Source organism: Muscardinus avellanarius, assembly GCF_963383645.1.
Source record: "Muscardinus avellanarius genome assembly, chromosome: 18".
Lineage (NCBI taxonomy): Eukaryota > Metazoa > Chordata > Mammalia > Rodentia > Gliridae > Muscardinus > Muscardinus avellanarius.
Window position 1 is genome coordinate 25822843 of NC_137804.1, and position 26543 is coordinate 25849385.

The following is a 26543-nucleotide window of genomic DNA, read 5'->3' on the forward strand; positions in this document are numbered from 1 at the left end:
ATCAGGACCTTCATAGGAAGGTAGGTGCTTAGCGCCTGCCCCCAGGGGTTAGAGTTGAAGTTTGGAGTTTTTGTTTTGTTTTTTCTTTTGGTGGTACTGGGGTTCCTGGAAACCCTTCTTCCTCCGGACTACACTCCCAGACCTATTTTATATTTTTATTTGGAAACAGGGTCTCTTTTTTTTTTTTTTTTTTTTTTTTTTGTGGTACTGGGGTGGAACCCAGAGGCTTTCTACCTCCGGGCTACACTCCCAGACCTATTTTATATTTTATTTGGAAACAGGGTCTCATTAAGTTGCTGAGAGCCTCACTACGCAGCTGAGGCTGGCTTCGAACCTGCGCGATCCTCCTGTCTCAGCCTCCCAAATGTGGGGATTACAAGCGTGCGCCACCACGCCTGGAAGTTTGGAGTATTTTTGGAGAAGCCACAGAAGGAAAGGAGTAATAAGCCCATGGATGGAGAGAGACAAAGCAGAGGGAAGGAGGGAGGGGGAGAGAGAGAGAGAGAGAGAGAGAGAGAGAGAGAGAGAGAGAGAATGAACAAGAATGAATGAGAACGAACATACCTGGAGCCAGAGGGGTGAGAGGTAAAGTTCCCCCAGGCTGCTTTCTGGTGTCAACACAGGCCAGGGCAAGCTTCCTTCTCAAGGGTTATCTTACACTGACACGCTGACCTTTCTTAATCTCCAGATGATGCAGGCATGTTAAGAACAACTTGGAGCCAGGTATGATGGTGCACGCCTATAATCCTAGTACTTAGGAGGCTCAGACAGGAGGATCACAGGTTCAAGGACAGCCTCAACTACAGAAGAGACTGTCAGCAACCTCGTGAAACTCTCAGTAACCTGTTTCAAAAAAAATAATAAGTAATAAAAAGGGCCCGGGGGTATAGCTCAGAGGTAGAATGCCTTTGGGTTCAATCCCTAGCTCCCCTCTACTACACACATAGGAACAAGGCAAACACAGAAAATAACTAAAAGTTACCAGTGATAACTACTTTTTGCAGTACTGGGGATGGAACCCAGCCCCCGCCCCCCCCTCACTGAGCATAATTCTCAATCTTGCCATCCCACGGGTGGGGGATGGGCTGTGGGTAAGCCCCCGGCATCCTGTTAGGCTTGTGAGGCCTGGGCCGGTTTCACAGGCCCTGCCAGCCACCCTGCTTACTCTTTGGTTTTTTTCTTACCCAAATCTGGGTGTGATTTGCAGAAAGAGTTGGAAAGCACCGTGAAGAAGGAAACTGACTGCTAGAGGAGGGGGAGGGGTGCTTAAGTGTAAGCTGCAGAGACAGGGTCAGGTGGCACCTGCAGCTCAGCTGAGGCGGGTGACTGAGACCTCTTGTCCCAAAAGACACCTCGTTCCCTCCTGTTAGGCCCTGGCACTCCCTAGGGCCTGGGGAGTGAGCCTGCAGAATGCAGCATTGATTTCCACGCTGAATCTGAGGATGGGGACAAGCAGGCCCGGCCTCTCAGGGCCTGTCTTTGCTTCTGGAGTGAGGAGACCGGGTTGGCCATCCCTTCCTCAGGATGGCTTCCTGCCAGTGATGCAGACAAGACACTTATTATCTTGAATAATTTTTCCCTTTTCGTGTGTGTGTGTTTTGCTGGGGATTGAACCCAGGGGCATTCTACTTCTGAGCTACAAACCCATTTCCTTTTCTTTTTTATTTGGAAACAGGGTCTCACTAAATTGTGAAGAACCTAAGTTGCCGAGGCTGGTCTCGAACCTGAGGTCCTTCTGTCTCAGCCTCTCCAGGCCTGAGGTAACAGGCATGCTCCACCACGCCGGGCTCACTTCCCCTTGTCAGTCCATTATGATGAGTTGCAGTTGGGAGCTAGTGTGTCTTTAGCACTTCTCTATCTCTTGCTAATTTTCCTTTTTAACAAAGTCCAGGCCTCAGGCTCAGAAGCCACAAGTAGGCAGGAGTATCTACAAAGAGTTTACCAGCTGGATGTGGTGGCTCATGCCTGCAGTCCCAGTACTTAAGAGGCTGAGATGGGAGCATTACAGGTTCGAGGACAGCCTCAGCAAGTAGTGAAACTCTCATCAAAATACCAAGACTGTTTCAAAATCAAAATAAAGGTGGGGCCTGGTAAGCCCAGTATTTGGAAGGCTGAGACAGGAGAATCAAAGGGTCACAGCCAGCCTCAGCTACTTAGTGAAGCTCTCCATAACTTGGTGAGACTCTATTTCAAAAAATAATAAAAATTTAAAAAATAAAGAATAAAAATAAAATATAAAATAGCATTGGGGATGTAGTTCCGAGGAAAATGTTCCCTCTCTCTCTCTCTCTCTCTCTCTCTCTCTCTCTCTCTCATGCACACACACACACACACGCTCACCAGTGTTCAGTTTTTGGTTCTGTTTATGGCAGGCGATAGTAGTTTCCCATTTCAGGTAGTGATACAGTTTATTTATGTTTACTTAAGTAAAAATGAGTACTTTAAGGAAGCATCAAGTATACAATAGCTCAGGTGATGTGTGCATATCACATATATAGGTGTGTGTGTGTGTGCGCGCGCCCGTGTGTGTGTGGAGAGGGGGACCTAGAGTTCAGAGGCCACGCTTAGGCGCGCTCTGAGCACTCTTCTAGAGTCAACATTTTATAGCTGTAAATTCCTACATTTGGACACAGTCACTTGCAGGCTAAATTTGAAATTTGGACATTGGGCGAAAGGCCCAGATTTCAGATATTAAGACTTCTGAGTAGATGTAAAGTGGCCTTAATGTGTCATAGGAAATGACTCTGGACTGCATATTAACCAAGTTAAAAAAAAAAAAGAAGAAGAAGACGAATAGCAAAGGAAATAGATTTCTGTCCTAAGGACATAAATCACTTGTACTCAGAGCTGCAAAGGTCCAGAGCTCCGTCTGAATCGTTCTGCCTGTCCTCTTCCTTTTCTCCTTCTCCCTGGGGAAGGGACTGGGCAAGGCTACCTTTCACTTTGGCCAGAGTGTGGTGGTGAGGAACTTGGGTTGGAGGGGCAGGAGGAGCTGAGTTCAGATCCCCACCTCCTGCTGGCGAGGAGCGGACGTTGGACCCCCAGGCCTCAGTTTTCTCATCTGTAAAGCGAGGGTTTCCAGAGGAATCGTGAAGATGAAGCAGACACGGAGGGGCTTCCACAGAGCACGTGTTGGCGAGATCACGAGCACAAGAGCGTAGACCATGAGTAGAACAGAGGCCGGCCTCCCCGGGAGGGCTCTGCCCTGAGGTCAGCCTTCACTTCCTTGGAAATAGCTACCCCATTTCCCAGGAATCTGATTTGGCACTTGGAATTATTGTTTTTTTGTTTTGTTTTGTTTTTGTGATACTGGGGATTGGACCCAGGGACGTTCTACCTTCAAGCTACACCCCCAGCCCTATTTTTTATTCTTTATTTTGAAACAGGATTTCACTAAGTTGCATAGGGCCTCATTAAGTTGCAGAGGGCCTCCCTAGGTAGCTGAGGCTGGCCTTGAACCTGCGATCCTCCTGTCTCAGCTTCCCAAGTACTAGGATTACAAGTGTGGGTCACCACGCCCGGCAGAGATTATTGTTATTATTTTATTTTTACAAGAGATGTTCCAAACATACCTGCAAGCTTCACATTTGTGTTAGGTAGAACAACAACAAAAATCTAGTGGTTTTCTACTGCTTTAGAATGGCTTTCAAGTAAGAGGTGGTGAGCTCGGCTAGAGAGGCGCCCTGGCCACTGGGCAGCTCCCACTTGACAGACATCCCCTGAAAATCTTAGCTAAGCGCCAGCCACAGACAGCCCGAGGTGAGCACACGAGGCTGGATTAGGTTGCTTTGAGTTCTTCACGGCGCTTTAATTATAAATAGACCCTTTGTTAGAAATGTGGGGAACTCCATAGCCTGATGGATACAAGCTGGTGACTAAAAAATGGGTTTTAGCGTTCTTTGATTGTAAGTAAATAACCTATTGAGACCTGAGAGTGCATGTCATTTCCCTCCACACTTAAAATACAAATGACTTTTTTTTTTTTAAGGCAGATCGCCGGGCGTGGTGGCTCACGCTTGTAATCCCTGCGCTTGGGAGGCGGAAACAGGAGGATCGGGCAGGTTCGAAGCCAGATGCGCACGCGCTGGCTTAGGAGACCCTGTTTCCAAATAAAAATATAAAAAAAATAGGTCTGGGAGTGTAGCCCGGAGGTAGAAGGGCTTCCAGGAACCCCAGTACCACCAAAAAAAAAAAAAAAAAAAAAACCAAAAAACAAAAAACAAGCTTTCTGCCCTCAAGACACTTCTACTTGAGTTTGACCAAGTTATTAGCAACAGATGTCAACCTGGGACTAGAGCGATGGGCCCGGCAATCTCACAGGGTCTCGGCAGGCTGGGGTGGGTATTCAGGAAGGTGGCCACCCAGTGAGCCCCCAGCTGCTGGGTGCCACCACCAGTCCTCAGGTGTGCCCTCGGTAGAGGGCGGTGTCTGCTTGGGACAAGGGCAGTACGCCCCGAGGTGATGCTGGGGAAGGAGCCATCGTGGCTGCGGATCCCAAAGTGGCAGCGCTTGAATGTTGAAGGAACAGCTACTTTTCCACTCCCTGGCACCGTCTCTGCCTCTCGTCTGTTCCCTCCCAGTTTCTTACCTGGCTTGGGAAACTAACTGAGCCTCGGGCTCCAGCCTGGCGGTGTGATTAGAAAACTACCCAGGCCTTGCTAAGTTAGCAATCATGGGCTTAGTCCTGGCTGTGTGCCCTGAGGCAAATGTGTGTGTGTGTGTGTGTGTGTGTGTGTGTGTGTGTGTGTTTTATTGGGAATTGAACCCAGGAGCATTCTACCTCCCATCTACGCCCCCTGGCCCATTTTTATTATTTTTATTTATTTTTTTGTGGTACTGGGTTCCTGGAAGCCCTTCTACCCCCCGGTTACACTCCCAGACCTATTTTTCATATTTTTTATTTGGAAACAGGGTCTCTTAAGCCAGCGCGACTGGCCTTGAACCTGTGCGATCCTCCTGTCTCCGCCTCCCAAGTGCTGGGATTACAAGCGTGCGCCACCACGCCTGGCCTTATTTTGAAGCTAAGTCTCACTAAGTTGTGCAGAGCCTGGCTAAGTTGCTGAGACTGGCTTGGAACCCGTGATCCTCCTGTCTCAGCCTCCCAAGTACTGGAATTACAGGTGTGCGCCACCTTGCCCAGCAACCTTAGGTAAATTCTTACCTTTTAAGTCTCAGTTGCCTGCTCCCTGAAATGGGTATATTAATAGCACTAACTTAAGCAAAGCCAAGGAAATAATGCCCAGAAAGCACTTTGACACATCCCGGCACAAAGTTGTCTTGTATATTGTTAATATGTAATAATAAGAGGAAATCATGTATCCTGGGAAGCCAAAGTGGGGTGGCAGGGAAGGCTTTCAAGTCAGGGCCATTTGAATTCGAATTGCAGTTCTGCCAATTAATTACTGGGTCTGACCAGAGCAGGGCGTTCACTTCTCAACACCTGCTTCCTGTTCTCTAACACGGGCGGGCGGCGGGGCAGCTGCAGGGGAGAGATGAGAGCGAGTGCCAGCTCTGGCCCGGGCAGCCATGGCTGGCTCTAGGGCCTCTGTGCCTCCTCCCCCACTCCCAGGGTCCCCGCTGTTTACAGAGTGCTTCAGAATTAGAGGCATACCTGGATCAGGTGAGGACAGCTTCTCTGAATCTAGAAATGTGCTCACATCTATGAATAGACAGGGGCCCTGGAAACATGTGGTTTTATTTTTTAATTGTGATACTGGAGATTGGACCCACACGTATTTTACCTTTGAGCAGAACCGCCGGTCCTTTTTATTTATTTACTTATTTTTATTTTGAAAAGGAGTTTTGCTGAGTTGCTGAGGTTGGCCTCAAACCTGCAATCCTCCATCTCAGCCTCCAAGTGCTGAAATTACAGAAGCTCGCCACCACGCCTAACAATGCAGCATGTAATTTATTTTATTTTTAATTTAATTTTATCTTTTTTATTTATTTTATTATTTATTTATTTATTATTATTATTATTTTATTTTTATTTATTTATTTATTTTTGGTGGTGGTGGTACTGGGCTTCCTGGAAGCCCTTCTACCTCCGGACTACACTCCCAGACCTATTTTATATATTTTTTATTTAGAAACAGGGTCTCCTAAGCCAGCATGCACGGCTGACTTCGAACCTGCGTGATCCTCCTGTCTCTGCCTCCCAAGCGCGGGGATTACAAGCGTGCGCCACCATGCCTGGCTAATTTTATCTTTTTTTAATGCTTGGGATTGAACCCAGAGACATTCTACCTCCAAACTATATTCTCCCCCTGCCCTATTTATTTTATTATTGGAACAAGGTTTCACTAAGTTGCTGAGGACCTCACTAAGTTACAGAGGCTGGCCTCAAACCTGTGATCCTCCTGTCTCAGTCTCGCAAATACTGAGATACAGATGTACACCACCACAGCTGGTAACGAAGCATGTAATTCATTTAATAGTAGTGGATGAGGCTTTGCAGGTTCAGGTAGCCCTGCCACCCTCCAGAACAACTCTGCTTTGCTTACTCACAGGTGCCCCCATCTGACCTCTAAAAGCTGAGGCAGGAGGAAGGGGGGTGAGGCTGATAAATGAGTCCTCACTCAGTCCACCTTTGCCAATTGGGGGTTCTCAGGAACCTTTACTAGAGAACTGTTTTGCCAGGTGAGCTACTTAGGGGTTTTCTTTTCTTTTTTTTTTTTTTTTTGGTGGTACTGGGTGGAACCCAGGGGGTTTTCTACCTCCGGGCTATACTCTCAGACCTTTTTTATACTTTATTTGGAAACAGGGTCTCACTAAATTGCTGAGAGCCTCACTAAGTAGCTGAGGCTGGCTTCGAACCTGTGCGATCCTCCTGTCTCAGCCTCCCAAGCGCTGGGCCACTTAAAGGTTTCTAAAGGAGCTGGAAGACACACGGGAACTTTGCCCCTCTCTGCAGCACACAGGCCCGCTAACCTTGGGACCAAATTCAACATAACTGCCTTTGTCTCTTCTTTTTCCTTTTTTTTTGTGGTACTGGGGGTGGAACCCAGAGGCTTTCTACCTCCGGGCTATATTCCCAGACCTTTTTTATATTTTATTTGGAAACAGGGTCTCACTAAGTTGCTGAGAGCCTCACTAAGTAGCTGAGGCTGGCTTCGAACCTGCGCGATCCTCCTGTCTCAGCCTCCTAAGTGCCGGGATTACAAGCGTGCGCCACCACGCCCGGCTGCCCTTGTCTCTTCTGAAAACTTTTGTTGGCATTCCTTACTTCTTGTTCTCCTATGGATAAGTCAACATTTTTTTTTAAAACAAACCCAATAGTCAAATCATGCAAATTTATATCTACTCCTGTATCTTAAGTTCATTTTGATCATTAATTACCTCTAAATGAGGTGCCATGGTGCGGGGCAGAGCCAGCCTCAGAGGCGCTGTGCCCTTTGTCATGTGAGACCTTCTTTTTCCTATGCACACGCTTCTGAATTTTAATCAGCTGTAGATAATGATACATCTGGTTGCATATTAATGGCCGAGAGTTAGGAATAATACATAATTACTATGCCTCAAGGTTGAAAATGGGCAGCAAAGGGTGCCAGTGTTTGTCAAGAACTGGAAAAATTCATTGTTAGTGGACATTTTTAAATTCCTGTCATTAAACATGCACTACAAAATGAGAGCCTCCCCAGGAAGTTCTGCTCAGGCCACGTTCCCCTCAGGTCCGCCACCTAGGAAGGAATATTTGAAGCTATTTGTCTCCTTGGGTGGGTGCAGGACAACAAAAGTGCCATGGACTGCCCACCTGGCAGTTTTGTGGACAGCATGCTGGGGACCTTATTTTTCTACATATCACTGCTTGGTGGGTGGTAAGATATCAGTGGAAAGCCCCAAACAGGAAATTTTAAATTTAAAAACAAATTGTATTCCCAATTCAATCAACGTCACGTGGTTGTTTGGTAGATTTTTCTATTTAGAATAATCAGATTTGGGTGTATTCTGTTCTCCATTGGGAGCAGAGTGTTCCAAAACCTCCAAGTGTTATGTTCCCTGGTTCCAAATATGGCCATAGTTGCTGTGGACGCACCTGGCCAACGTCAGAAGGGACCTTCGGTGCTGCGGGTTTCCAGGGAGTGCATGGACATGCTTTGTGTTTCTCTGTGGGGGTCACATCCCTGCCTGCAAGGTCTGTCTGCTCAAAATCAGCGTTCTTGTCAAAGATAGAATCCAACAGGCAGTGAGAGAAGGGAGCCGTCTTGTGCAGACCTGGGGCCCCAGGCCGGTGGCCCTGTGGGTTTTACCTGCAGCCAGCCGGGGGGTCCCTGGTCCTGCCTCTTCGGTCGTCCAGCTCTCAGCTCTTCTCCCCTGAGAGCTGTCCCATCAGCCCAGGCTCAGTGGGAACAATCTGTCCTTTCTTTGGGACATCAAGACCGAGATCTGTACCTCCTCTTTCATCTCGGTACTTCTGAGCTTCAAAGGATGGCAGGTGGGTGAGAACAGGGCATGTGTGAGGCTCTGCGTGGTCCTTTCTGGAAGCCAAAGGAAACACGTTATTTCTTTGGAAAAATTTCACCTGGGTTGAGCGCCGGGGGTTCCTATCATTGCCTGATCCCAGATGGGCTTGGGGTCTGGCTAGACTGTAGACCATAATTCAGCAGTGTGTGTCTATTGGCCGGGGGTAGAGGTTCCATGCAGACCTTCAAACCCCTCTGCTGGGCTCTCCCCCGCCAACACACACTCAGGTCTTTATCTTGGGATTTCACTGCTGATATCTTCCTCTCCAACACAGCCTCGGATCCTGCCAAACCACTCCCAATTTTGCTTTATCCAGCCGGAGTTTGACTAAACAGATGATAAAGCCGCTGGAAGAAAGGCAGGAATGTGGAGTCAAAATACTGGGTCTCCAGTGTTAAAACTGTGGCAAGTGGCTTGGGAAGAAGCTCCTGGGTGCGGAGGAGCAGGCGTGCAGGAAAGCAGGCCAGAGGGGAGGGCACCTCTTCTTAGCGCAGTAGACAAAGGGCCATGCCCCCGTATTTTCTGGGGGCTTTCTATGAAGAGCCTGAGCTCTGAGCAGCTGGCCCTGTCTGCCTTGACAGAGTAAGAGCCTTGCTTTTGAAGTTCAGGAGGCAGAGAGGGGTGGAGCCCCTGACCGCAGAGAGACCTAAACACTTGGCTTCCTCTTTCTCTGAAGATGGGTAGCACCATGCCTGGGCATGACCAAGATGAGCTTCAGGCGAGGGGACTGGCGTCGCCTAAAAGGAGCTTACCCAGGCTGGGCCGTGGGTGTGTGTTTCTCCTCTGCCCAAGGTTAAGTAATAGTAACATCCTGTGTAAGAGAACTCTAACATGGTTTTCTGCGAAACTCCAACATTTGGGGGCTATTTATTAGACATGTTTAATCTCGGGCCAATTTAACCAGTAGCAGACTAATAAAATAACAAATTTGGGCTTGTTGCCCGGCCAAATGTTGATTTACCCTTATAATGTTGACTAAAACGAATAACTTTGAAAGTAATTGAGGAGTGAAACCTTAGCCAAAACTACAGTCTGAAACAGTGGTTCTGTTTTATTTTACTGGCACTGTTGAGAAGTTATTATATTCATAACCAAGGCTGCTGCTTGTCCCAGCTCTCTGTATCTGGCTGAATTATTTCTCCAGGTCCTTTTTTTTTTTTTAATTTCCCAGCCCATAAACCTTCATTTGGCAAACACAGTTTTCCTCAAGTGGGACAAATAGGACAGGATACTTTTCCAGTGTGGGAGACAAACTTAATGAGTGAGGCAGTCTCTTGCCTGGGTCTTCCCTCAGGAACAAAGTGGCAGGCCAAGGGCTTGCGCCTTCAGCAAAGTTGGTGGTAAATTTAATGGCTTCTCCAAGGTGAATTGGACGAAATCCAGGTCGGTTGTCCAGGCCCCCACCTTTCCTTCATTTGCCATTCATCTTATTCAAACTTGAGGAAACTGGCTTGCTGTTTTAATTTATGGGTTTGCTCACCCGGTCCTGGGACGTCCCCATCCTTTGCCCCAGTATATATTCTCGAGCCAAGACTGGAGAAGCCAGCAGAGCTTCTTCTGCCCAGCAGTGGCACAAGCCCTCTGCAGCCTGCCCTTGAGGCTGGACTAATACAGGGGTCCCTGGATTTTATTACCTCCTGGTTCCCCAGTAGCAAAAACAAAACAAACTCCAGCTTTTTCTTTCTTTCTTTCTTTTTCTTTTTCCATGTTAAAAAAAAAAAAAGACCAGTTGTGGTCTTGGGGGGGCTTAGACTAGAGAATCTCAGGTTCAAGGTCAGTGTGTGGTAATTTAGTGAGACCCTACTTTGAAATTAAAATTAGAGCCAGGTGTGGCAGTACAAGTTTGTAATCCCAGTACTTGGGAGGCTGAGACAGGAGGATTGTAGATTTACAACCAGCCTCAGCAACTTAGTGAGACCCTGTTTCCAAATAAAAAATAAAATAGGGCTGGGAGTGTACCTCAGAGGTAGAATGCCCCTGAGTTCAATCCCTAGTACCCAAAATATAAACAAATAAAAATGGCTGAGGGTATGTAGCTCAGAGGTAGAATGACCCAAGGTTCAATCCCTAGCACAATCAATCAGTCAATAAGAGATTGTACTGTTTTCTTTCGCTGGTGTAGGGAAGCACTGAGCCCATCCCAACAGGTAGCTGCAAAACAAGCCCAAGGGCAGGGCCTCCAGGTGTGAGATTGGCTACTGCAGGGTATCAGGACCCCTCCAGGAGCCATTCCTGGCGGTCTGTCATAAGCCACAAAGTCTGCAGTTCCTTGTCATAGATAAGGGTCTGTCCAAGGAAATTATAATTCTGAGTTTGAAGACCTTCAGCTCACTAGATAGGTTAGAAGCCAATAACTCTGAAACTCCCACGGCCTATTCGATGCACCCAGGTTTCCGTTGGAATTTGGGCCTCCCATTACTTGACTTTCATCTGCTGCCAGTGGCACCAGGTTAATTAGCTGTGCCAGAAAGGGGGCAAAAAAAAGAAAAGGTTGAGTGGAAAATTTGGAATTAGAAACAATTCATTGGTCTTTTTTTTTTTTTTTCTAAAAAGAAAATGAAGAGTCACTTGTGAGAGCCCCAAGGAAGCTCACTCTTTCTGCCTGCCTGCCTGCCTGCCTGCCTGCCTGCCTGCCTTCCTTCCTTCCTTTTTTTTTCCTTGTAACTGAACCCAGAGCCTCCCACTTGTGAGGCACATTCTCTGAGTCACGGCTGGCGACGCACCCTTCTCTTGTCCAATCAGCTGCACGCAGGCCTCCTTGTGCCTGTGCCCGTGGTCCACCTTGCCTTGCCTGCTGGCCACTTCATCCGTCCACTTCCTTGCCAGCTCCAGGCTCTGGGTGCTCTGCCTGGACGCACCTTCTGGTACTCCCAGAGCAGCAGGCAGCACTCCTCTGGGGTCACACCCATGTGCCTCAGGCAAGCCCAGTTTCGAGATGCTGTGTTTCTAAATTGGATTTAAAAATGCACAGAATCACCTCCATCCTGTGTATTAATCATAAAGAGGTAGTAACTTTACAGTGGAGAAATCCATCATCTAGTTTCCAACCTTGGTAGTTTCCTAGGGCATTGTAACAAAGTATCATAAGAGGCAGAAACAACAAAAAAGTAGTCTTATGGGTCTGGAGGTAAAGTGTCAACACAGCCCTGCTCCCTCTGAGTAGCATAGGGGAAGAGGCCAGGAGGTTTGGGGAGTTTACTGGCAATTCCTGGTGTTCTTTGGCTCATAGATGCATGACTCCAATCTTCACCTCTGTCACCACATCACCATCTTCTCTCTCCCTCTCTCCCCTCCCTCCCTCTCTCCCTCCCTCCCGCCCTTCCTCCCTCTCTCCTAGGGGATTGAGCCGAGAGGCCTTCTACCTCTGAGCTACACCCTCAAGCCCTACTTTATTTTTTATTTGGAAACAGGGTCTCCCTAGGTTGGTGAGAGACTCACTACTTGCTAAGGCTGTCCTTGAACCTGCGATCCTCTTATCTCAGCCTCTCAAGTGCTGCATCGTGGGCCACATGCCGGGCTTATTCTTATAAGGACATCAGCAACGTGACTTAGGGTCCACTTCAACCAGTGTGACCTCATCTGAATTTGATTATATCTCCAAAAATACATTGTGAAACAATGTCATATTTATGAGTACTGGCCATATCTTTTTGTGAAAAAATAATTCACCCGTAACACCACCGCAACCAGGTGTGAAAGTTAACACCACCAGTCAGGAGACATAGAAGCATCCTGTACCCCTGATACGATATTCCGGGGAGCAAGCATCCTTCCCTTGTATTCTTGCCAAACACACATAACCTGAAGGTAATCTTGAGGAAGCCTTCAGACAAGCCTCAATTGAGGGGCATTCTATAAAATAACCCACCAGTACTCCTCAAAAGTGTCAGATAATTATAGTGTTTTGCTCCAAGATCCTGAAAGATAAGAAGACCAAGAACTGTCACAGACTGGAGGACACAATGGTGATCAGACAAATAGGAAGTGGGGTTCTTTATTTCTCTCTCTCTCCCTCCCTCGCTCCCTCCCTTTTCTTTCTTTTGGTACTGGGGATTAAATTGAACTCAGGAGCATTCTACCTCTGAGTTGCACCCCTAGCCCTCTTTTATTCTTTGTTTTGACAGAGGGTCTCACTAGGTTGCTGGGAGTCTCAGTACTTGCTGAGGCTGGCCTCAAACCTACCATCCTCCTGGGCATGTGCCCTGCCACACCTGGCTTTGAAATGGGATTCTAGATGGGTCTTAAACAACAACAACAGCAACAACAACAAGATAGTGGGAAACCTGGTGAGATCCCAGTAACTCCATTAGCAGTTTAGTTAAGTGTCGTACAGATGCTGATCTTTAGTTTTGCTAAATGTACTCTAGTTATGTAAGCTGTTAACATTAGAGGAAGCAGGGTAAAGGGTGTGTGGGAACACTCTGTACTATTTTTTTGCAAGTCTTCTGTGAGTCTAAAATTATTTCAAAATCAATTTTTTTGGTAAAAGAGGATGCATATATTGAGTGATTAGACAAATTCACTTGTTCTTAGGGGTAAATCAGGGAAGAGAAATCATTTTTAGTTAGGGAAAAAAAACAAACAAGCTGGGTGTGGTAGTGCAGGCCTGTAATCCCACTTGAGAGGCTGAAACAGAAAGATCAGAAGTGCAAGGACAGCCGAGGAACCAGCAAGATTCTCGTACCCTAGTGAGACCCTATCTCGAATCTAAAAATAGGGGTGGAGATGTAGCTTGGAGGCAGAATGTCCCTGAGTTCACACACTCGTGCACAAAAATCAGTACGTCTGTTCTGGGCCCTGTTAATTGAGAGCTTGCTGTTCACAGAGCACTGTGCTGTGCGTTTCTTGTCCAACATCCAGCCCACATCTTGCCTCTGCCACCTGAGGAGATATGTGATCTTGTAAATAGTCACAGTCCTCGGACCTCTGCATGCTCACCTGGAAAACAGAGATGGTAGGTTACTTCTCTCCTAGAAAGGTCTAAAGATGCCATGAGAGAATCTATTTAAAGCCTGAGCCCAGAGCCTGACACAGAAGGTAAGATCCCAATAAACAATGGCTCTCACCCACAGAATCCTCACAACAGTAGTATGAGGTTCTTAACTCATTTTTCACTTGAAGAAACTGTAAGTGACTTGCCTAAGATCGCCCAGCTGCTAAAGTATGAGAGCTAGAATAAGATGGATGGATGGGATAATGTGGTTTATTCTCAACCATTTTGTCCCAAAACTATTAACACAAGAGGGAGAATCCAGGAATTCTTTGAAAGACAAGCTACAAAGCAAGCCTTCAGGCCCTGCGGAGCAGAACAGGGCTACTGGAAGTAAAGGTGTGGCCTGTACAGAGCCGAGGCAGGAGCCGGTAGGTGCTGGCGAAATGAGGCCTCTGCAGGGGCAGGGAGGGGCTCAGGAATAGGGGTGTCCGAGGAGGTGAGAATGCAGGATTTGGGGTGACCTCAAAGTTTTAAAGGGTGGGAATCTTGAGCATGAGTGTAAAGCCTTATGGGAACTGCCCTTGGGCCCTGAGGAAGGGCTGGTAAAGTCAAGGCCGTGTAGACTAACAAGCTTTAGGTTCTTAACTGCAGAGGGCAGAGGGGAAGGGAGACTCTGGCGAGGATGGGCGGTCACAGCCTCTTCCATGGAAGGCGGTGTTAGTGTAGGGATGGAAAGAAAAGCCTGGACTTAGGAGACAGTCAAGGAGGAAAGCAAAGCATGCTCACAAATGAAAATAAGTACAACAGAATCAGAGGCCGCCCGTCCACCAAGAGTCTGATCAGGAAGAGGCCCGGGTCTGCTCTGTGCATTCCCAAAACAAACCAGAGTTGACCTCCATTGGATGGTTTTATGTCATGGAGTTCAGCAACGGGGAGCCTGTCGATGGGCTTCTCAGTGAGAGTGTATAAATAAAATAGTGGACTAAAGCAGACTTCAGGCAGTCCCGGGTCGCCGGTCCTTGACTGATGCTGTAGTAGTTCTCTTAGCTACCGCTTTCATGACCTCATGGGCCGGCGCCCTACTCCCTAGTCCAGCCTCTACTGAGTTACAGAAACCGCGGCGGGATTCTCTCTTCATCCTCCTGGGGTTCCTCTGTTCTGTTTGACCACCTTCTCTCTAGTGTCCTCCCCCTCCAGCCTTAACAACTGACAAAAAATCTCAGGTGAGGTGAGGTGAGCCAAAGCTGGGCATAGTGGTGCACGCTTGTAATCCCAGTACTTGGGGGCTGAGACAAGAGAATCCCAGGTTCAAGGGCAGCCTCAGCAACTTAGGCCCTCTGCAACGTAGTGAGACCTTATTTCAAAATACAAATAATATAGGACTGGGGCTGTAGCTTGGAGATACAATGCCCCTGGGTTTAATCCCCAGACCCCTGCCCCCCCACACACACACACAAAGAAAGAAAGAAAAATGCTTCTTGTTATTATTTTTCTTACTTCCTATTCATTTATTATTTATTTATTGGTACTGGGAATTGAACTCAGCATCATTCTACCTGTGAGCTATGCCCCTAGCCATTTATTTATTTATTTGTGTTATTAAAACAGGATCTTGCTAGGCTGCTGAAAGTCTCGCTATGTAGTTAAGGCTGTCCTCAAACCTGCACTTCTCCTGTCTCAGCCTTCCAAGTACTGGGATTACAGGTGTGAGCCACCACACCTGGTTCGGAAAAATGTTTCTATTACAGAGAGTTTTGACTTGTGTCCTCGGCAGCATTGCTCACTGGGTGCCCTGTGCCTGGCACCTTGTTTTGACAGTTATCAACCTGTGATCAGCCTTGTTTTCTTCTCACCCAAACCTCATTTTATTGTGAAGTTGATCTTTGTGGTACTGGGGATGGAACACAGTGTCATTCTACCTCTGAGCTACACCCCCCCCCAGCCTGATTTTTTATTCTTTATTTTGAAACAGGCTGTCCTGCGTTGCAAAGGGCCTCACTAAGTAGCTGAGGCTGTTCGCGAACCGCCATCCTCCTGTCTCAGCCTCCCAAATGCTGGGATTACAAGCGTGCGGCACATATTAATCATCAAGTTAAGTTGATATTCTATTTGGACTGATTTGTTAAGAAAAACTTGAGAATAAAATGCAAAAGAACACGCTGGGCGTGGTGGCGCACGCTTATAATCCCCGCACTTGGGAGGTGGAGACAGGAGGATCGCGCAGGTTCTAAGCCAGCCGTGCTGGCTTAAGAGACCCTGTTTCCAAATAAAAATATAAAAAGGTAGGTCTGGGAGTGTAGCCCAGAGGTAGAAGGGCTTCCAGGAACCCTAGTACCACCAAACAAATTAAAAAAAAAAATTTAAAAATGCAAAAGAACAGGGTTTACATGTATGAAAAGTAAAGCCATATATATCCCCTACCCATCAGGAAAAGACCCTGCACGCCCAGCTCCAGGAGGGATGCGCACATCACCCAGTGGACACTTGCTGGAGCCCAGTGGCCAGGCATGCCTGTGGATGTGCGCGTGTTGTCTTTGGTGATGTCACAGTAGAAGGGCTGAGGCTGAGGCTGAGGACCACTGGCCAGTAACATGACTGGTCGGCAGACTGGCTCACAGGGCCAATATAGCACCCTTGCTATGGGCCTCAGGCTAAGAATAGTCTCTACATTTTTTTAATAGTTGAATAAAGGGTAATATTTTTACGTGGAAATTATGTAAAATTTGAATTTTTATGTCCATAAATAAAGGTATAAATAAAGGACCATAGCCACATTCACTAGTTTCTATGTTGTTTATGGTTGACAACAGAGGCCAGGAGTTGCAACAGAAGCTACATGGCCCTCCAAGTGTAAACTGTCTGGACCCTTACAGAAAAGCCAGTCCTGGTGTGGGATGTGGGCTGGGAGTTAGCCTGCATGAATTTTTTAAATTTTACTAGGGATTGAATCCAGGGGCATTTTGCCTCCGAGCCACATACTCAGCTCTGTATTTTATTCTTTATTTTGAAACAGGGTCTCACTAAGTTGCAGAGGGCCTAAGTACCTGAGGCCGACTGAGAACCTGGGATCCTCCTGTCTCAGCTTCCCAAGTACTGGGATCATAAGCATGAGCCACCATGCTTGGCTAGCCTGCGTGGTGGATTTAAATCCTGATTACCTTCTCTCTCTCCCGGTCTTTCTTTCTTTCTTTCTTGTATTGGGGATTTAACCTAGGGGCATTCTATCTCTGAGCCACACCTCCAGGCCTATTTTATTTTGTGTTTTGAAATAGGACCTCACCAGGTTGCTGAGGCTGGCCTCGAACCTGCAATCTTCCTGTCTCAGTCTCTCAAGTACTGGGATTATAGGCATGCATCACCACACCTGGCCCCAACCCTATTTGTGTTTTGTTTTGAAACAGAGTCTCACTAAATTACTGAGGGACCTCCCAAAGTCGCTGAGGCTGGCCTTAAACTGAAAGGTTTGAGCCCCTGCCCCGCAGGGGGCGGGGCCGGTGATCCTCCTATCTCAGCTTCCCAAGTACTAGGATTGTAGGTATATACCACCACACCTGGCTAAATTCTGGTCACCTTTGCTTTTAGCTTCTAACTAAGAAAAATGACTACTCCATCCTCAGTTTCTCTGTCTTTAAGATGGGAGTGATAGGCTAGATGTGGTGGTGCACGCCTGTAATCCCAGGACTGGGAGGCTGAGACAGGAGGATCGCAGGTTCCAGAACAGTCTCAGCAAGTAGTGAGACTCAGCAACGCAGGGAGACCCTGTTTCCAAATATTAAAAAATTAGGCTGGAGGTGTAGCTTGGAGGTAGAATGCCCATGGGTTCAATCCCCAATACCATAAATAAAAAATAAAAAAATAAATAAATAAATAAATAATAGTTGATTTGTAGAGATATTGGGGGGAGCAAATTTGTAAATTTTATATGTCAAGCACTGAGACATATTCCTATCACTAGTATTAGCTCGTTATGATTTATTTATGGTAGAGTTTCTCTGTCACTGTGAAACGATTATAACCAAAGCCACGTACATGGTGGCTGTGTGGGTTAGTACCCCGGGAGTTAAGTTTCCAGGGCGTACAAATAGAGTTCTACAAAGGCTTCCCCGGGATCGCCAAGCATTTGAAAGACTTGTTTATGTGACTCCATCAACTCATGGGCAAAACATGTGCTTGCGTAGTCTGCTCTCCCTTGTCCCTCACTGCTTGGCCGACAGCTGAGAGCCACTCTGCTCTCCCTTGTACTGCCCTGCCGTGCCTTACCGTATACTGACCTAACTGTATACCGACCTCATCGTGTACTACCTTACGTATACACACGACTGCATTTCCAGCCGCTCCTGAGCTGTGTTGGTGGCTCAGTCCGAGGCTGAAGACAATGTCCCAGGGCAGCAACAGACACGACATAGGTCATCTGCCTACTACACCCAAACCTACTCTGGCTGCAGAAATGAGACACAAAGAAAATGAGTGCGGGGTGCCTGTGTGCCCTACTTCCATAAAACTTTTTGAAGGGATAAAACATTGTGCAAGGTTATATTGATGTGCCATTGTCTTACATTGCAAACAGTTTGCTTTGGTTTTTACCTTTCAGGAGGAAGAATGAGTTGAAGTTAGAAATTATTAGATCCCCTAAAAAAAGAATATCAAAATCCATTTAATCACTGGGGGTGGTAGAACACACTTGTAATTTCAGTACTTGAGAGGCTGAGACAGGAGATTAGCAGGTTTGAGGCATTCAGCAACTTAGCAAGACCCTGTTTCCAAACACAAATAAATAAATAAATAAATAAATAAATAAATAAATAAAATAAATAAATAAGGGCTGTGGGGTGTAACTTGAGGTAGAATGCCCTGGGTTCCATCCCTAGTACCTCCCCTACAACACACTCCATTTAATAAAATAATGCATATTAAAGTAAAATCATATTCAATACTGTATTCTCTTTTGTTTATAATTAAGCCAAAGAAATTCTAAATTGCTGAATCAGTTCCTATGTGAAAAAACTGACTCCTTTATTTTCTTTTCCAATCTTATACCTCTCTTTTACTTCCTTTTTTCCTCTTCCCTGTTCTCTGAATAAATGCAGAAAAAGACATTGGAAGGTCAGCGTCACCTTATAGTAGAAATTCACAGCAAATGTGGTACGAAGGGAACTTTCCCTATGGATGAAGAGTGACTCTTCCATACTCTCCCAACATCTCACAGCAAACACAAAGCCTAATGACGAAATCTTAAGAATACTCACTTCAGGAATTGGACCACTGCACCCACTTTCACGTCTGATAAGCAGTAATATGCAGGTAGCCCAATGCAATAAGACAAGAAAAACCAAAGTCATAGGGCCTGGAAACGATGAGGCAAGACTACTGATTGTCGTGAAATAACGCCTGCACAGAATGCTCTTTTTTTTTTTTTTTCTTTTTTGCGGGTCTGGGGCTGGAACCCAGGAGCATTTGACTTCCAAGCTACACCCCCTGCCCTATTTTTTATTCTTTATTTTGAAACCGGGTCTCACTGAGTTGCAGAGGGCCTCACTAAGTAGCTGAGGCTGTCTGTGAACCGTGATCCTCCAGTCTCAGCCTCCCGAATGCTGGGATTACAAGCCTGCGCCACCATGCCCGGCTCAGAATGCTCTTTTATCTTTTCCTTTTTTTTAAACCTCTTTAGTGATCGGCCCTCTCTTAAAACCACGTGGTGGGAGTGGCGTGTGCACTTGACACAGGACTGCTCGTTCCTGGGCTCGGTGCTGACCTTGCCCGGCGGGGTCTGGCAGTTCGGGTTGCTGGTCTAGGAAGCCTCTCTACAGCTTTTGTTCCGTCCTTGCCCTGCAAAGCCTGAAAGCATCCCTGGTATTGCATTTGCTAGTTCTCAGTGGAGCTATTTAGCTAGAATCTGGAAACATTTTCCCTAAAGGCTTTCTTTAGACAGCAGTAAAATGTAGCTGGAGGCATACTGAATCAATGGAAAAGGAAAAATCAAATTAAGCCAAGAATTTTTTAAAAATCTCCTATTCTCACAGAAGTCCTCAAGGAGAACACCATAATTCATACTTCACTCATATGAGTCTGGCATAAAACCTCCCCATCCTAGATCTGTAACCTGTAAATGTACTGGTTGGGAACCAGCACCTGCCTGTATGGCGGGCTCATAGCACTAAATCGCAGAGCAGTTGCTTCTGGTTCAATTGTTCAGTACTCGGGAATGTCAGATGGCCAGAGAGCAGCCTGATGTTGACTTGCGAATGGGCAATGCCTTAGGCAAGCAGTTTTAGTTACACTCTCGGTGTAGCAGAACTGTGCTCAACCTGCAGAGGGGCCAGCGTTTGTTTGCCTGGTACTTACGTTTATGGCTCTGTAGGTAATGCCGTCTGACTGGGTCACGTCACATGGGCAGGGAAGTCAGCAGAACCCGAGAAGAGATGATTCAGCAAGTGGGACCGAACAGGGCGTCCCAGCCTGCTGAGCGGCCGCATCCCCTTTATTTTTTGTTTTTATACTTCCCCTGCCTCTTTTAAAAGAAAGAGAACCCAGCTGGTGTTTGCCCTTTGACTAGAATCTGTGACCCAACAGCTTTAGCGTACAAATGAGACCAAGAGTCTGGGCTCTGAGTCCCTGCGGGATTATCTGAGACCAAGTCCCGCTCCCCAGGGGCTCCCTTATCTCCTCTCTCCCTGCAATGCAGTTTATGCCACCCAAAGTGGAGATATGATGACCCTGGCATTTTCAGACCAATCCAGGAGCCATTTAGAGAAATTCAGGGGATGCTTAAGAGGCTGTGTGTGCACGCATGCGTGGCTTCAGTATGCTGGCAGTGCAGCTCTGGTGTAAAAAAAAAAAAAAAATTTTTTTTTTTTTTTTTTAGTCCTCTGGGCGCAGATGCTCAGAGCCAGCACTGGGTAGGGAGCATCCTGAAGGGCACTGCCACCTGGAAGCAGAGAGGCCGAGGGGCTTTTCTCCAGAGCGCTGACATCCTTGTAATACAGTATCTTATGATGGGAGTATCCCAAGAGTTTTCCGCCGTCTGTTCAGCTTAGCATTGCCAAGAAGTGAGAGCGGTCCCAGCGGCCTGGATATAGTCTCCATCTCTCAGAAAGGGCCCGACTGCCTTAAAGTCACTCTTAGCCATGCTGTGGAATTTTGAACCTTTTTGGTTGAAGTTTTAAATTCTTCTATTTAAATGCCAGAAAATTTGGGAACAGTCTACTTCTGAGGCTGGGAAGGGCATAAAATGATGCGAGAGAGGCTCGGCAGCGTTCAAGAGTCAGCAAGGATTTTTCCAAGCACCTGCAATGTTCAGAACATCCTTCAGGGATGTCCTGAGAAACCCGGAGTTCTGGCTTCACCCCTCAAAACTTTGAGAGCAATGGCTGAGAAGGAAAAATGAGCAGAGGGGCTCCCGCTGCACACGACTGAGGCTTGCCACGGTGCTTCCTGGGCTTTTTCCATCAGTCTGGTGTCTCATATGCGGTCCGGCCTCTGCTTCAGGTCAGATGGAGCTTAGGAAGACGAGGGTAACTGTTCTCTTTGTCTTTGTAAAATGTTTTTTCTGTCAGCTCTCTCTTCCCCACAGCCTGTCATTTTTATTTATGTAACTCTTGTCTGCAAAGTCACTGGAATGGGTAGGCTTCGTTTCACTCAATAGCTAGTTTTGGAGTAACTTTCAGATTTGCAAATAACATTTTCTGTACAGGTGATTTTTTTTTAATCTGTGGCTATAAATAGTATAAAAACCAATATCTGTGGTGCAATTTTCTCTCAGTTCATTTTTTTGCCATCAGGTTTTTATTTATGAATATTAATATGTGCACCCCAAGTGCACTGTAGATATAGATGTGCTTCCAGCAAGAAAACTTTCCTTTAAAAAAATAGGTTGATAATTAATTGAATTTAGAAAGCAATCTTTGTACTTTAGAAAAACCACTGTATCAAAGGAGAGTGACTTCCGGCAGGATGGAGATAAGGTTTGTAAAAAGACAAAACTCGGAGCAACAGAAGACAGTTGCCCGACAAGGTCATTGGATGGGAAATCAGAGGCCGTTTTTCTCTACAAGTTTAGGAAGAATGGGTTTGCTAAGTGGACGCTTCACAGTGGAAACCGGCAGATACTGGGGGTGAGCTAGAAGGAGCGACAGATCTCCGCCTCTCCCTGTCCTCTCCCAGCTGCTTCTGTTGACATGCCCTGTCAGTCTCCTCCCCTGGCCCCTTAGCCAGGTCAGGCTCTTCCTGAGCTGTACAGTTCGTTGTGCCACCAGCAGCTGGCGGAGTGGGACACGATTATGTGGTACAGTAAGGTTGTCTTCAGCGGTGACCTTGACATTTTCCTCTTTTTTTTTTTAACCCTACAGGAACCTAGTAATAAACGGGTCAAGCCCCTTTCCAGAGTCACTTCACTAGCAAACCTCATCCCACCTGTGAAGGCCACCCCGTTAAAGCGCTTCAGCCAAACCCTGCAGGTAAGAGGGATACGGTGGGCTCGCGGGTGCAGAAAGCCGTGCAGGAAGGGAGAGCCTTGTCCTGGGTCCAGTGCTTACCTCAGGACAAGAGCACAAGCGAGGGGGCCGAGAGGAAGAAGTGTTTTCAAGTGACGGCCTCCAGTCTAGCGGAACCAGCCATTTCTGTTAGGGCTTTCGTCAGTCTGGACTTCCAAGTCACACATCCCATCCAGATGTGCCCTCAAAGTTTCTTCCTAAAATGTCTGCGGGCTTCAGAGGAGACCAGCATATGATGCGAGCCGGAGTGTAAAAGAACCCGGTGGCTTCAACCAGGGTTAGCAGATAGCAGCGTACAGGAAAATTTCCTGCCTGTTATTTATTTTTAATGGCCTATGAGTTAAGACTTGTTTTTTACTTTTTAAAATGTATGGGGGTGGGGGCAGGTGTGGTGGCGGATGCTTGTAATCCCAGCTCTTGGGAGACTGAGACAGGAAGATCGTTCAGTTTCTTGGCCAGCCTCAGCTACTTAGTGAGACCCTGTTTCCAAATAAAATATAAAAATAGGTCTAGGAGTATAGCCCAGAGGTAGAAAAGTCCCATAAAATGTATGGAGGAGAAAAGAATGGTATTTCTTTCTTTTTTTTTTTTTTTTTGTTGTTGTTGTTGTTGTGGGTCTGGGGATGGGACTCAGGGGCATTTGACCTCTGAGCTACACCTCCTGCCCTATTTTTTTTTTGGGGGGGTGGTACTGGGGTTCTTGGAAGCCCTTCTACTTCCAGGCTACACTCCCAGATCTATTTTATATTTTTATTTGGAAACAGAGTCTCTTAAGCCAGCATGGCTGACTTCGAACCTGTGTGATCCTCCTGTCTCCGCCTCCCAAGCGCGGGGATTACAAGTGTGTGCCACCATGCCCGGCCTGCCCTATTTTTTTTATTCTTTATTTTGAAACTGGGTCTCACTGAGTTGCAGAGGGTCTCACTAAGTAGCTGAGGCTGTCTGCAAACTGCAATCCTCCGGTCTCAGCCTCCCGAATGCTGAGATTACAAGCATGTGCCACCACACCCGGCTTATGATATTTCTTGATATGTAAAAACTATATGAAATTCAAGTTTCATGAACCAGGTGTGGTAGTATACACTTGTAATCTGAGTACTTGGGAGGCTGAGATAGGAGGGGTGCAGGTTTGTAGCCAGTGTCTGCAATGTAGGCCCTCTGCAACTTAGTGAGACCCTGTTTCAAAATAAAGAATCAAATAAGACTTAGGGTGTAGCTCAGAGGTAGAATGCCACTGGGTTCCATCCCCAGCACCCCCCCACACACACACATTCAAATTTCACCCTAAGCTGGTGTGGTGGTACGTACCTGAAATCCCAGAACTTGGGAGGCTGAGACAAAAGGATCACAGGTTTGAAGCCAGACTCAGCAACTTAGGCCCTTAACAACTTAATAAAACTCTGTTTTTAAATTAAAGTAGGGCTGGGAGTGTAGCTCAGTGAATGAATGTCCCTGGTTTCATTCTACAGTGCATATATACATATACATATACATATACATATACATATACATATACATATACATACATACACACACATATATTTATTTATTTATTTATTCACTTTAAAAATGTTTTGTTGGAGCAAAATTTTTTCCATCCACATGAGTGTGAGTGTTTTCAGTGACTTTTTAAAAACTTTTTTAATCATGCACTGTAGTCATACATCTTAATGGGGTACAAGATGGCAGAGGCAAACATGCACACATCACTCATTTAGCCCTTCCCCAGTTCCCACCCCACTCCTTCACTCCCGTAAGTGACTTTTTGAACCCCAGTGGCAGAGTGGAGTAGTGATAGAGACCAAATTGCCCTCAAAGCCCCCAAATAATTACTATCTGGCCTGTTACAGAAAGTATTTGCTGAGCCCTGGGTTAGAACAAGGGACCTAGGAGGGTCTAAAATTTCTGAGCATAGTCTTGAGATGACCATTTCTCATTTATCCTGAATACTTTACTTGGCAATATTTCTATCTGCTTTCTGAGATTTTAAGAAAATTTGGTGCCAGAACCCAAGACATACCTCATGCTATGAAAAGGGATGATTTGCGATGCTTTGGGGTTCCCTTTGCCGTGTCTGTCCCTGCTTCCCCATGGTTTGGCCAATATACTGAGTCCACGGCGCCCACGCCGTTCTTGGCCCTTGCCTGTAAATGGCCTCCCTCTGCAGAGCCCGCCCCCGCCCGCCCATTCCTCTGACTGCTTAATCTCTCCCATGCCTGGGCCTCTGGGTCCCTCCTTATCTCCTGATCCCAAAGCAAGGCCACCTGGGGGAGCCTGATGGAGGCCTGTAGGGCTGATGAGGAAGGATATGACCGTCTGTCCTTCAGCCCCCCTGGAAGGTCCATCCCCACCTGGCTCCTGCACAGCTGCTGGCTTCCTGTGTTTGGCACTTCTACCCCATTTGACCCTTTCCTCTGTGTCCTAGGGCAGATTCACATTCACTCTAACCCTTCCTCCTTGATTATGGTGCCCCCGTGCCGCTGGCCATCTCTTCCATTTGTTCCTTCCAGGAGGATCCAGGAGGCCCTCGCTGGTTCCGTAGGTGGCAACGTGTGAGGCCTCAGCCTGTACCAGGCTCTTCCTACCATTGTGCTAAAAAACAACAACAACAAAAAAAAAAAAAACACAAAAAAAACTTTGCAGCTTCGGAGATCATCCCTGGGGTCTGGCTTTCTTACCCTTGCTTGGCCTCAGTCTGTTGGATTCAAGACATGGCTTGATTTCTTTCTGTCCCAGTTCTATGGGTCAATGCAAATTTCCAAGGTGATCAAATATTTCTTTCCTGTGTAAGAACCCCAGGAACAGAAAAAATAAACATTGCCTGGGAAGATGGTGAAGGCAGGATTATGGCGGCTTTTAAGGGATGCGCAGGCAGGGCTGGGCCCCAGCGGAGACAGAATGCGCTCTTCCCAGGATCACAAACATGAGAGCCGACAGGCCAGGCAAGGATGGAAAAGGGAGGTTGATGTGGAAGAATGGGTTTCCGAAGCTGTAGAGTTTTGTTTGTTTGTTTGTTTTTAGCAAAATATTTGGTCTGTTGACTGTTTTCAAATGTGATAAGCAGCTAACTCCAGGTTGTACACGTTGGGGCAGAAACAACCCGGCAGAAATAGAAGAGTAATTCATGATGGTGATGCATATAGACACCGAAAACTAGAGCAATGTGCTTATGCTTAAGTGTGTCGTGAGGGATGAGTGAATAGGAATATGCCCCTGAGGTTGTGAGCAGCCTGGCACACACTGGCAGGAGGATCCCCATCTTGCCCGCAGAGACCTCCCTGCAGCTCACCTTGGGAGGCCAGGCGAGTTCTGCATCATTATTGCCAGCCCTGGCGGCCCAGTAATGGCCTCCTGATTTTACTGTTTCTCCACCAGCTAGCCTGAGAGAACAGACTAATGTAAAATGGAGGGGTAAGCAGTCCCCAAAGGAGTGCTTAGGGAACCAACTCCGCAGCCTTTCCCAGTCTGTCTGGGTTTCTATGCCATTTCTTGTTTAATTTCATTTTATTTTGTTTCTTTCTTTTTTTTTTTTGTCCTGAGGATGGAACCCAGGGCATCTACCTCTAAGCTACATTCCTAGCTCGATTTTTATATTTATTTATTCATTCATTCATTCTTTTAGTAGTTATACCCTTCAGACTTATTTTTTATTCTTTACTTTTTAAATTTAAAAAATCTTTTTTGGTGGTACTGGGGGTGGAACCCAGAGGCTTTCTACCTTCAGGCTATACTCCCAGACATTTTTTATATTTTATTTGGAAACAGGGTCTCACAAAGTTGCTGAAAGCCTCACTAAGTAGGTGAGGCTGGCTTCGAACCTGTGCGATCCTCCTGTCTCAGCCTCCCAAGCGTGGGGATTACAAGTGTGTGCCACCACGCCTGGCTTTATTCTTTATTTTGAAACAAGATCTCACTAAATTGTGGAGGGCCTCACCAAGTAGCTGAGGCTGGCCTCAAACCCAGATCCTCCTGTCTCAGCCTCCCAAGTACTAGGATCACAAGTGTGCACCACCCCACCTGACTAGTGATTTGTAAGTAGTAAAGGTTTATTCACCTTAAGTCCTGGAGGCTGGGGAGTCCGAGGCTGAAGGGCCACATCTAGTGAGGTCCTTCTTGCTGAGAGGGACTCTGTGGGTTTCCATGACAGCACAGGGCACCAGGTGGTTATTTATTTATTTATTTATTTATTTAGTTAGTTATTGAAACAGAGTCTTGCTAGGTTGATGAGAGTCTCACTTGGTTGATGAGGCTGTCCTAGAACCTGAAATTCTCCTGTTTCACCTTCCCAAGTACTGGGATTACAGGCGTGTGCCACTATGCCTGACCCATTTTTTTTTATTGGTGCATTATAATTATACTAACAGCGAGATTCATTGTTACATATTTGTACATGCACATAACATAACTTGGTCAGTTTCATTTTCTAATGCCTCCTCCTTCCCTCCCCTCCTTTTTATTAAGGGAGAAACAGATGAGTATATAGAGGGCTGCCAGCAGCCATTCATCCTTACCCATATGTATATTTTATTTATGCCTTTTTTATTCTGAAATTGACTCAAGACTGTAGCTTGGAGTAGCTTGGTTTTCTGTTGGAGTATTCCTTCCCCCTGACTCCTGGCCCCGTAGAGCTGCATGGATCCCCTTGGATATTCTATTTT

The 26543-nt window shown here is 46.6% G+C and overlaps 1 protein-coding gene across 3 annotated transcripts in view; it reads left to right on the forward strand.

Annotated features, from left to right (window-relative positions):
* The window catches only part of ARHGEF3 (Rho guanine nucleotide exchange factor 3), a gene marked incomplete at both ends in the record, with an annotated part of 290292 nt that overhangs the window by 214214 nt on the left and 49535 nt on the right, over nucleotides 1–26543 (forward strand). For all 3 annotated transcript variants that reach the window (XM_080714876.1, XM_080714878.1, XM_080714877.1), the window contains one exon: nucleotides 21742–21849. In XM_080714876.1, coding sequence (XP_080571002.1) covers nucleotides 21742–21849 — 108 coding nt within the window. The remainder of the gene's footprint in view (nucleotides 1–21741; nucleotides 21850–26543) is intronic.